Genomic DNA, 12,143 nt, shown 5'->3' on the forward strand with positions numbered 1-12,143 from the left:
GACACAGCAGAACTTTTTGAACGCTTATCTTCGAGCTTCTTGCCTAAAATATAGCCGAACTTCACTTTAAGACTGAAAGAATAGCTGAGAACGCCTAGCGCGCATTGTGATTTTGACCAACTTCGGCTCGATTTCCCGGAATTTGGGGGATATTTTCCAGTCCCGGAGACTCTAAACTAACTCCTGATCGTCTTGGTTTGGATTGAAATGGACACAGCGAAACTTTTTGAACGCTCACTTTCGAGCTTCTCGCCCGAAATATAGCCCACTTTACTTTAAGACTGAAAGAGTAGCCGAAACGGTCTTGCGCGAATCGTGACCTTGACCAACTTCGGGTCGATTTCCCGGAGCTTGGCGGATATATTCGAGTCCCGCGAGCTCTAAATTAACTCCTTATGGCCTTGGTTTTCGGAGAAATGGACCGAGCACAACTTTTTTAACACTCACCTTCTAGCTTGTGGGCTTAAATAGAAGCCCACTTCACTTTAACCCTGAAATAGTAGCCGAGACCGCCTTACGCGCATCGTGATTTTGACCAAGTTCAGCTCGATTTCCCGGAACTTGGGGGATATTTTCCAGTGCGGGGGACTCTAAACTAACTCCTGATGGCCTTGGTTTGCAGTGAAATGCACAGAGCATAACTTTTTTTTAACGATCACTTTGCAGCTTCTGGGCCGAAATATAGCCCCACTTCACTTTAAGACTGAAAGAGTAGCGGAGACCGCCTTACAGGCATCGTGATTTTGACTAACTTAAGCTCGATTTCCCGGAACTTGGCGGATATTTTCCAGTCCGGCAGACTTTAAACTAACTCCTGATGGCCTTTGTTTGCAGTTAAATGCACAAAGCGTAATTTTTTAAACAGTCACTTTCGAGCTTCTGGGCGGAAATATAGCCCCACTTCACTTTAAGACTGAAACAATAGCCGAGATCGCGTTTCGCGCATCGTGATTTTGACCAACTTCGGATCGATATCCCGGAACTTGGGGGATATTTTCCAGTCCCGGGGACTCTAAACTAACTCCTGATCGCCTTGCTTTGCATTGAAACTGACAGAGCAAAACGTTGTGAAGACTCACCTTCGAGCTTCTGGGCCGAAATATAGCCCCACTTCTTTTTAAGAGTGAGAGTAGCCGAGTCTGTCTTACGTAAATCGTGATTTTGACTAACTTCGGCTCGATTTGCCGGAACCTGGGGGATATATTCCAGTCCTGGGAACACTAAACTAACTCCTGATGGCCTTGGTTTCCAGTGAAATGGACACAGCAAATTTTTTTGAACCCTTACTTTGGAGCTTCTGGGCCGAAATAGAGCCCCACTTTATTTTAACACTAAAAGAGTAGCCGAGACGGCCTTACGCGCTTATTTATTTTGCCAAACTTTGTCTCGATTTTTCGGCACTTACGGGATATTTTCCAGTCCCTGGGACTCTAAACTAACTCTTGATGGCTTTGGTTCGAAGTGAAATTGACACAGGAAAACTTTTTGAACGCTCACTTTTGAGCTTCTGGGCCGAAATGTTGTCCCACTTCACTTTAAGCCTGAAAGAGTAGCCGAGACCGCCGTACGCGCGTCGTGATTTTGACCAGCTTTGGCTAAATTTCCCGGAACTTGGGGGATATTTTCCATTCCCGGGGACTCTGAACTGGCCCCCAACGTCCTTGGTCTGCAGTAAAATGGACACAGCAAAACTTTCTGAACGCTCACTTTCAAGCTTCTGGGCGGAAATATTGCCCCAGTTCACTTTAAGAATGAAAGAGTAGCCGAGACCGCCTTACGGTTATCGTCATTGTGACCAACCTTGGCTCGATTTCCCGGGAAATGGGGGATATTTTCCGGTACCGGGGACTCTAAAGTAACTCCTGATTGCCTTGGTTTGCATTGAAATGGAGAGAGCAAACCTTTTTGAACGCTCCCTTTCGAGCTTCTGAGCCGAAATATAGCCCCACTTCACTTTAAGACTGAAAGAGTAGCCGAGACCGTCTTACGCGCATCGTGGTTTTGACCAACTTCGGCTGGACTTCCCGAAACTTCGGGGATATATTCCACTCCCAAGGACCCTAAAGTAATTCCTGATGGCCTTGGTTTGCAGTGAAATGGACACAGCCAATTTTTTTGAACGCATACTTTCGAAATTCTGCGGAGAAATATAGCCCCACTTCACTTTAAAACTGAAAGTGTAGCCGAGACCGCCTTAGCCGCATCGTGATTTTGAGCAACTTCGGCTCGAGTTTCCGGAACTTAAGGGATATTTTTCAGTCCCGGGGACTCTAAACTAACTCAGGATGACCTTGGTTTTCTGTTAAATTGTGAGAGCAAAACTTTTTGAACGCTCACTTTCGAGCTTCTGGACCGAAATATAGCCCTACTTCACCTTAAGACTGAAAGACTAGCCGAGACCGCCTTACGCGCATCGTGATTTTGACCAACTCCGTCTCGATTTCGCGGAACTTGGGGATATTTTGCAGTTCCGGGGACTCTAAACTAACTCCTGATGGCTTTGGTTTGCAGTGAAATGGACACAGGATAACATTTTGAACGCTCACTTTCGAGCTTCTGGGCCGAAGCATAGCCCTACTTCACTTTAAGACTGAAAGAGTAGCTGAGATTGCCTTACGCGCATCGTGATTTTGGGTTACTTCGGCTCGATTTCCCGGAACTTGGGAAATAATTCCCAGTCCCGGAAACTCTAAACTAATTCCTGATGGCCTTGGTTTTCAGTGAAATGGACACAGCCAAACTTTTTGAACGTTCACTTTCGAGCTTCGGGGCCGAAATATAGCCCCACTTCACTTTGACACTGAAAGAGTAGCCGAGACCGCCTTACGCGCATGGTAAATTTGTCCAACTTCGGCTTGATTTCTCGGGGTTTGGGGGATATTTTCCAGTCCCGGAAGCTCTAAACTAACTCCTGATTGCCTTGGTTTTGAGTGAAATGGACACAGGTAAAAGGAGCGCACGCTAGGTTTCCAGGTTGTAGGCCAAAATCTAGCCCCACTTTATTTTAAGACGGAAAGGGTAGACGAAACCGCCTTAAGCGCATCCAAATTTTTAGCCACTATGGCTCGATCTGCCAAAACTTGGGGGATATTTTCCAGTCCCGGGGACTCTAAGCTAACTCCTGATAACCTTAGTTTTCAGTAAAATGGTCACAGGTAACAGGAGCGCACGCTCCCTGTCGAGCTTCTAGGTCGAAATAAAGCCCCACTTCATTTTAAGACTGAAAGAGTAAACGAAACTGCCGTACGCTTATCGTAATTTTAAGAAACTATGGCCCAATTTGCCGAAACTTGGAGGATAGTTTCCAGTCTCAAGGACTCTAAACTATCTCCTGATGGACTTAGTTCTTAGTGAAAAGGACACAGGCAAAAGGAGCGCACGCTCGGTGTTAAGCTTGTAGAACCGAAATATGGCCCTACTTCATTTTCAGAGTGAAAGAGTAGCCGAGACCGCCTTACTCGCATCTTGATTTTGAGCATCTTTGGCTCGATTTGCCGGAATTCGGGGAATATTTTCCAGTCCCGAGGACTCTGTGCTAACCCACGATGAACTTACTTTTCAGTGATATGTACAAAGGCAAAAGGAGCGCACGCTCGGTGTCGAGCTTCTCGGCCGAAATACAGCCATACTTCACTTTAAGACTGAAACAGTAGACGAGACCGCGTTACGCGCAGCGTGATTTTGATTAACTTCTGCTCGATTTCCCGGAACTTGGGGAATATTTTCCAGTCCCGGGGACTCTAAACTAACTCCTGATGGCCATGATTTGCAGTGAAATTTACACAGCACAAGTTTTTCAACGCACACTTTCGAGGTTCTGGACCGAAATAGAGCCCCACTTCACTTGAAGACTCAAAGAGTAGCCGAGACCGACTTACGCGCATCCTGATTTTGAGCAACTTCGGCCCGATTTGGCGGAACTTAGGGGATCTATTCCAGTTCTGAGGACTCTAAACTAATTCCTGATGGCCTTGGCTCGCAGTAAAATGGACACAGCAAAACTTTTTGAACGCTCAATTTCGAGCTTCTGAGCCAAAATATAGCCCCACTTTACTTTAACACTAAAAGGGTAGCCGAGACCGCCTTACGCGCATGGTGATTTTGACAAACTTCGGGTTGATTTCCCGGAACTTGGGGGATATTTTCCAGTCGCGGGGACTCTAAACTAACTCCTGCTTGTCTTGGTTTGGAGTGAAATGGAAACAGCAAAACTTTTTGAACGCTGACTTTCCAGCTTCTGGGCCCGAAAGCTTAGCCCCACTTCATTTTAAGATTGAACGAGTAGCCGAGGCGGCCTTACGCGCATCGTAATTTTGACTAACTTAAGCTCGATTTTCGGAAACTTGGGGGATATTTTCCAGTCCCGGGGATTCTAAACTAACTCCTGATGGCCTTGCTTTGCAGTGAAATGGACACAGGAAAACTTTTTTAACGCTCTGGTGCGAGCTTCTGGGCCAAAATATAGCCACACTTCACTTTAAGACTGAAGGAGTAGCCGAGACCGCCTCATGCGAATCGTGATTTTGACAAACTACGCCTCGATTTCCCGGAATTTGGGAGATATTTTCCAGAGCCGAGAACTTTAAACTAACTCCTGATTGCCTTGGTTTGCAGTAAAATGGAAACGGCTAAACTTTTTCAACGCTCGCTTTAAAGCTTGTGGGCCAACACATAGCCCCACTTCACTTTAAGACTTAAAGAGTAGCCGAGACCGTCTTAAGCGCATCGTGATTTTGACCAGGTTCGGCTCCATTTCCCGGAACTGGGGGATATTTTCCAGTCCCGGGGACTCTGAACTAAATCCTGATTGCCTTGGATGGCCGAGCAATGGACACAGGAAAACTTTTTGAACGCTCACTTTCGAGCTGCTGGGTCGAAATATAGCCCCACTTCACTTTAAAACTGAAAGAGTAGCCGAGATCGCCTTGCGCGCAACGTGATTTTGACCAACTTCCGCTTGATTTATCGCAACTTGGGGGATATTTTACAGTCCCGGGGACTCTAACGTATTTCCTCTTGGCCTTGGTTTGCAGTGAAATGGACACAGGAAAACGTTTTGAACGCTCACTTTGGAGCCTTTGGGCCGAAATATAGCCCATTTCATTTTAAGGCTGAAAGAGTAGACGAGACCGCCTTACGCGCATCGTGATTTTGAGCCTCTATGGCTGGATTTCCCGGAACTTGGGGGATAGTTTCCAGCTTTGGGAGCTCTAAACTAACTCCTGATTGCCTTAGTTTTAAGTGAAATCGACACAGATTAAATTAGCGCACGCTCGGTGCCGAGCTTCTAGGTTGAAATATAGCCCCACTTCATTTTAAGACTGAAAAAATAGACGAAACGGCCTTACGCGCATCGTGATTTTGAGCAACTTTGGCTCAATTTGCCGGAACTTGTGGGATATTTTTCAGTCCCAGGGACTGTAAACTAACTCCCGATCGCCTTGGTTTGCATTGAAATGGACAGAGCAAAACATTTTAAGCGCTCACCTTCAAGCTTCTGAGCCGAATATAGCCCCACTTCACTTTAAGCCTGAAAGAGTAGCCGAGACCGTCTTACGCGCATCGTGATTTTCACCAACTTTGGCTTGATTTTCCGGAACTTGGGGGATATTTTCCAGTCCCGGGGACTCTAAACTAACTCCTGATGGCCTTGCTTTGCAGTGAAATGGACACAGCAAAACTTTTTGAACGCTCACTTTGGACCTTCTGGGCCCAAATATAACCCCACTTCACTTTAAGACTTAAAGAGTTGCCGAGACCGCTTTACGCGCATCGTGATTTTGACCATCTTCGGCTTGATTTCCCGAGATTTCGGGGATATTTTCTAGTCTCGGGGACTTTAAACTAAGCCCTGATGACCTTGTTTTGCAGTGAAATTGGAAGAGCAAAAGTTTTTGAAAGCAGAGTTTCGAGCTTCTCTGCCGAAATATAGCCCCACTTCACTTGAGGAGTGAAAGATGAGCCTAGTCCGCCTTGCGCGCATCGTGATTTTGACCAACCTCGGCTCGATTGGCTGCAACTTAGGGAATATTTTCCAGTTCTGTGGACTCTAAACTAATTCCTGATGGCCTTGGTTTGCAATGAAATGGACACAGCAAAACTTTTTGAACGCGCATCTTGGAGCTTCTGCGCCAAAATATACGCCCACTTCACTTGGAGACTGAAAGAATAGCCGAGACCGCCTTACAGACATCGTGATTTTGACCAAGTTCAGCTCGATTTCCCGGAACATGGGGGATATTTTCCAGTCCGGGGGACTTTAAAATAACTCCTGATGGCCTTTTTTTGCAGTTAAATGCATGAAGCGTAACTTTTTAAACGGTCACTTTCGAGCTTCTAGGCTGAAATATAGCCCCACTTCACTTTAAGACGGCAACAATAGCCGACCCGCGTTTCGCGAATCGTGATTTTGACCACCCACGGATCGATATCCCAGAACTTGGGGGATATTTTCCAGTCCTGGGGACCCTAAACTAACTCCTGATCACCTTGGTTTGAGGTGAACTTGACAAGGAAAAACTTTTTGAACGCTCACTTTCGAGCTTCTGGGGCGAAATATAGCCCCACTTCACTTTAAGACTGAAAGATTACCCAAGAACGTCTTACGCTCACGTGATTTTGACAAACTTAGGCTAAATTTCCCGGAATTTGGGGGATATTTTTCACTCCCTGGGGCTCTATACTAACTTCTGATGGCCTCGCTTTGCAGTGAAATTGACACAGCAAAACTTTTTAAACACTCAGTTTCGAGCTTCTGGGCCGAAATATTGCCCCACTTCACTTTAAGACTGAAAGAGTAGCCGAGACCGCGTACGCGCGTCATGATTTTGACCAACTTCGGCTAAATTTCCCGGAACTTGGGGGATATTTTCCATTCCCGGGGACTCTAAAGTGACCCCCGACGTCCTTGGTCTGCAGTAAACTGGACAAAGTGAGGCTTTTTGAACGCTCATTTTCGAGCTTCTGGGACGAGATATAGCCCCACTTTACTTTAAGACTAAAAGAGTAGCCGAGCCCGCCTTACGCGCATCGTGATTTTGACCAACTTCGGCTCGGTTTCCGGGAACTTGGGGAATATTTTTTAGTCCCGCGGACTCTAAAGTAACTCCTGATGGCCTTGGTTCGCATTGAAATGGACACAGCAAAACTTTTTGAACGTTCACTTTCGAGCTTCTTGGCCCAAATATAGCCCCACTTCACTTAAAGACTGAAAGAGTAAGCGAGAGCGCCTTACGCGCATCGTGATTTTGACCAACTTTCGCTCGATTTCCCGAAACTTGGGGGATATTTTTTTAGTCCCGGGGACTCTAAACTAACTCCTGATAGCCTTGGTTTGCATTGAAATGGACATAGGCAAACATTTTGAACGCTCACCTTCGAGCTTCTGTGCCCAAATATAGCCCCAGTTCACTTTCAGACTTTAAGAGTAGCCGAGACCGCCTTACGCGCATCGTGATTTTGAGCAGCTTAGGCTCGATTTCCCGGAACTTGGGGGATATTTTCAAATCCGGCGGACTCTAAACTAACACCTGATTGCCTTCGTTTGCAGTGAATTGGGCACAGCATAACTTTTTCAACGCTCACTTTCGACCCTCTTTGCCGAAATATAGCCACACTTCACTTTGAGACTGAAAGAGTAGCCGAGATCGCTTTACGCGCATCGTGATTTTGACCAACTTCGGATCGATTTCTAGGAGCTTGGGGGGTATTTTCCAGTCCCGAAGACTCTAAACTAACCCCTGATCGCCTTCGTTTGTATTGAAATGGACAGAGGAAAACATTTTGAACGCTCACCTTCGAGCTTCTGGGCCGAAATATAGCCCGACTCTACTTTAAGATTGAGAGAGTAGCCGAGTCCGTCTTACGCGCATCGTGAGTTTGACAAACTTTGGCTCGATTTCCCGGAACTTAGGGGATATATTCAAGTCTCGGGGACTCTAAACTATCTCCTGATTGCCTTGGTTTGCAGTGAAATGGACACAGCAATTTATTTTTGAACGCTCACTTTGGACATTCTGGGCCGAAGTAGAGCCTCACTTCACTTTAAGACTGAACGAATAGCCGAGACGGCCTTACGCGTATCTTCATTTTGACAACCTTTGTCCCCATTTTCCCGCACTTACAGGGTATTTTCCAGTCCCTGGGACTCTAACCTAACTTCTGCTCGCCTTTGTTTGCAGTGAAATTGACACAGGAAGACCTTTTGAACGGTCACTTTCGAGCTTCTGGGCAGAAATATAGCCCCACTTCACTTTAAGACTGAAAGATTAGCCGAGACCGCCTTACGCACATGGTGATTTTGACCTACTTCGGCTAAATTTCCCTGAATTTTGGGGGATATATTCCACTCCCTGGGTCTCTAAACTAATTCCTGATGGCTTTGGTTTGCAGTGAAATCGACACAGCAAAACCTTTTTAAACACTCACTTTAGAGCTTCTGGGCCGAAATATTGCCCCACTTTACTTTAAGACTGAAAGAGTAGCCGAGACCGCCTTACGCGCATCGTGATTTTGACCATCTTCGGCTTGATTTCGCGGGACTTGGGGGATATTTTCTAGTCCCGGGGATTCTAAACTAAGTCCGGATGGCCTTGTTTTGCAGTGAGATTGAAACAGCCAAACTTTTTGAATAATAATAATAATAATAGATTTGTATAGCGCCATATCCAGGGCTCATGGCGCTTTACAGTAAAAAATGTTATTAAAAATAAAATTTACATTAAAAATTTACATCAGTGATAAAAAATTACTAACAAATAAAATAGCTAAGCTGTAAAAATGAAAGTAAAACTAGGAATCATTAAAACCTTTAAGTAAAAACTGACTAACTTAACTAAGTGACTGACTAACTAACTAGCTAAACTATCTAATCTACTAATTAACTAACTAACCAAAAGTCTAGCTAGAAAATTTGTTAAAAAGATATGTCTTTATACAAGTCTTAAAATCTGATAGCGAGCCGCTCCCTCTTATATTGTTCGGAAGAGAGTTCCATAGGCTAGGTGCTACAAAAGAGAAACACCTATGACCATAGCCTATTAACTTGACAGGTGGTACTTTCAACAGGTTTTTGGAGGAGGATCGAAGATTTCTGCTTGGTACATAAGGCTCTAGCAGCTCAGTAATGTAATTAGGGGCCTGGCCGTTGAGCGCTTTATAGGTTAAAAGTAAAATCTTATAATTGATGCGCTGGCTTATTGGAAGCCAGTGTAGCTGCTTTAAAACCGGCTTGATATGATCGTATTTCCTTGTTCTGGTAACAGCGCGAGCCGCAGCATTCTGGACATTTTGTAGACGATCTATCAAAAATTTTGGTAGTCCATATACAAGCGAGTTGGCGTTATCTAGTTTGGAAGTGATGAATACATGTACTAACTTTTCAGTGTCTGCTAGAGATAGACAGACTCTTATCCTGCTAATGTTTCTAAGATGGAAGAAACAGGCCTTGCAGGTACTGGTAACATGCTTTTCCAGTGACATGTACTCATCAAAGATGACTCCAATGTTCTTTGCAGAAGTAGATGGCTCGATCTGTTCACCAGACACATCGACGTGGTCTATTAATGGGGGTGGACGATGTGGTGCGCTCAAGATCAAAAGCTCCGTCTTTCCTCTGTTTAGTTTCAGCTTATTGCACACCATCCACGAGTCGATCTCAGAAACACATGCTCCTATTTTAGCTATAGAACCAGGTTGTTCGGCGTAGTTGGGCTTAAATGAGAGGTAGAGCTGGGTGTCATCAGCGTATAGATGGTAGTTAAGTCCGTGCCGTTTGATGATGTCCCCGATGGGCGATGTGTATAACAAATACAGGATTGGCCCTAAACGGATCCCTGGGGAACACCGTAGCGAAGTTCTTTCATCTCTGACTTGGTTCCGTCAATCATCACAAACTGTTTTCGGTCTTGAAGATAGGATCGAAACCATTTTAGCGCATTTCCTTTCACGCCGTAGCGTTTTTCCATTCTTTCTAGTAGCAGTTTATGGTCGACGGTATCAAACGCCGCAGACATGTCCAACAGTAGCAGGATAACGCATTTCTGATTATCTATCTCACAGAGAATGTCATTTTGCACCCTCAGGAGAGCAGTCTGATTCCTCTAGATCATTATCGCGTAGATAGTCGCTCAATTGACAAGATACTGCCTTTTCAATTATCTTAGATACAACCTTCAGATTTGAGATAGGTCTAAAGTTTGAATAATCCTCAGAGTCCAGGTTGTCCTTCTTCAGCTTCGGTTTGATCATTGCTTCTTTCAGTGCAGCGGGCATAGATGCTGATTGGAGAGACATGTTAACGATGTTAGTTAACACCGGTAGAATAGTTGATTTACATTCCTTAAGAATAGAAGCCGGTATAGGGTCAAGATCAGAGGATTTTTTACCGATTTTGTCCACAAAACTTTCAATCTCTCTTTCTGACATCACCCTGAACTCTGTGAATTCGGCTTGACATGGCTGTTTGTATGCTTCGCAGGACTGGGTACCAGAAGTCACTTCTTTGGATAGCTCCGTTCTTATGGATGCTATCTTCTTGTCAAAAAAGTCGGCATAATTGTTCGTAAGCACAAACGTTCAGGGTGCGGTCGGATAGCGTCCATCTACTCTGCGGTGTAATAGCTTGTCGACTGCGTTGAAAAGTATTTTTGGATCTGATGCATTCTCTGAAATAATAGATGAATAATATGAAGCCTTTGCGTCCCTTAGCATTTTGTTCACTACCTGGCACTGGTCGACAAACATCTGTCTGTCGACGCACAGTCTCGACGATCGCCAGTGGCGCTCCAGCCTTCGACGTTTTCTCTTGGCGTTACTAATACCCTCATGGTACCATGGTGCTGATGGACGGAGAGTTATCATGCGTCGTTTTAAAGGTGCATGCCTTTGAAGTATTTCCGTCAGAGTATTTTCGTATTTTTCAGTGAGATCCATAAGATCAAAGGCGTTGGTTGTCAGGAGGTCAGATTGCTTTAGGTCGTCATTAAAACTGACCATATTTACCGAGCGCAGTTTACGATAACTAATTTCCATTCGTTCCAGAGGTGGTTTCTTTAGGCGTAGCTTGCAGTGTACAGCAGAGTGATCGGACAGCATTGGATCGCGTATTTCAACGCTAGTAACTAGCTCGTCCTCGGCCCTAGTTATGATCAGGTCTAAGGTGTGGCCTTTCTTATGGGTGGGTCCATTTACATGCTGGACTAGACTGAGCGATTCTAAGATCTTGTTAAATTTTACAGTCTCCAAATTGCTGATTTTATCCATGTGATAATTGAAGTCACCCACTATTAGAAGGTTGCCAGGGGAAACAACGAACTGTTCTGCGAGGGTGCAAATAGAGAACAATAGAGAATAGAGAACAATTTAATTGATTTCCCTTGGATGGAGGCGGTCTATGGATAGTTACAATTCTTATAGAACCAGTGGAGCATGTCGTCACAATGTCCAGGTATTCGAAGGAGCTGAAATTTGTCTGGGTTTGTTTCGTGACTTTCATTTGTTTCTTTATTAGGAGACCAACTCCTCCCCCTCGTGAGTTTTTCCGTGGAACATGGTAGAAGCGGTATCCGGTTGGACAAACTTCAGCAATTGAAAAATTATAGTTTTCATTATTGCGCAGCCATGTCTCAGTCACTGCAAAAATATCCACGTTATTGCCGACTGCATAATCTTTTATCGCAAGTTCCTTCTTGTTGATCGATCTAGTGTTCAATAAACAGAAGTCGATTGGTATAATACTATTCTGCAGATTTTTGTTTGAGCATCTTATGCTGGTAAGATTGTGCCAATTCACTCCTCTGGAGCAGCAATTTTTGGAGCCAAGGGTGACGTTGTATGACACAGTGGTGGGCCGTGATGCATGGCTACGTTCGGCTTGCGATGAAACAATGACCGGTATTGTTCTGTTCACAGAAGGCCCGGGATTTAGCTTGAATGTCAGATCGCCAATTAATTCCATGTTGAAAGCGGCGGAGCTGTTGGGATAATAAAAACATGGTCTTTTGTGTCTTTTCATCCTATGCCGCTTTGGTAAATACCTGTGTAGAAGATTATCAGTGATTGCGTAATTATCCATCCAGCCGTGTGGTATGCGCGTTGTAAACAATACATCATTGCTTGAGTACAAAGCGAAATCAAGAAAATTT

At 44.8% G+C, this 12,143-nt stretch overlaps 1 protein-coding gene across 1 annotated transcript; it reads right to left on the reverse strand.

The window, feature by feature from the left end:
• Positions 1-9,057: 9,057 nt before the first annotated feature.
• LOC145476488 (uncharacterized) lies at positions 9,058-10,425 on the reverse strand (the record flags this gene model as incomplete). Its single annotated transcript, XM_081455384.1, has 2 exons — positions 10,077-10,425; positions 9,058-9,833 (listed from the first exon to the last, which is right to left on the reverse strand). Coding segments are annotated over exons 1-2 (1,125 nt in total), but the record flags the coding sequence as incomplete, so codon positions are not given.
• Positions 10,426-12,143: the final 1,718 nt, after the last annotated feature.

The sequence above is a fragment of the Orbicella franksi genome, unplaced genomic scaffold (assembly GCF_964199315.1).
Source record: "Orbicella franksi unplaced genomic scaffold, jaOrbFran1.1 SCAFFOLD_771, whole genome shotgun sequence".
In the NCBI taxonomy this organism is placed as follows: Eukaryota; Metazoa; Cnidaria; class Anthozoa; order Scleractinia; family Merulinidae; genus Orbicella; species Orbicella franksi.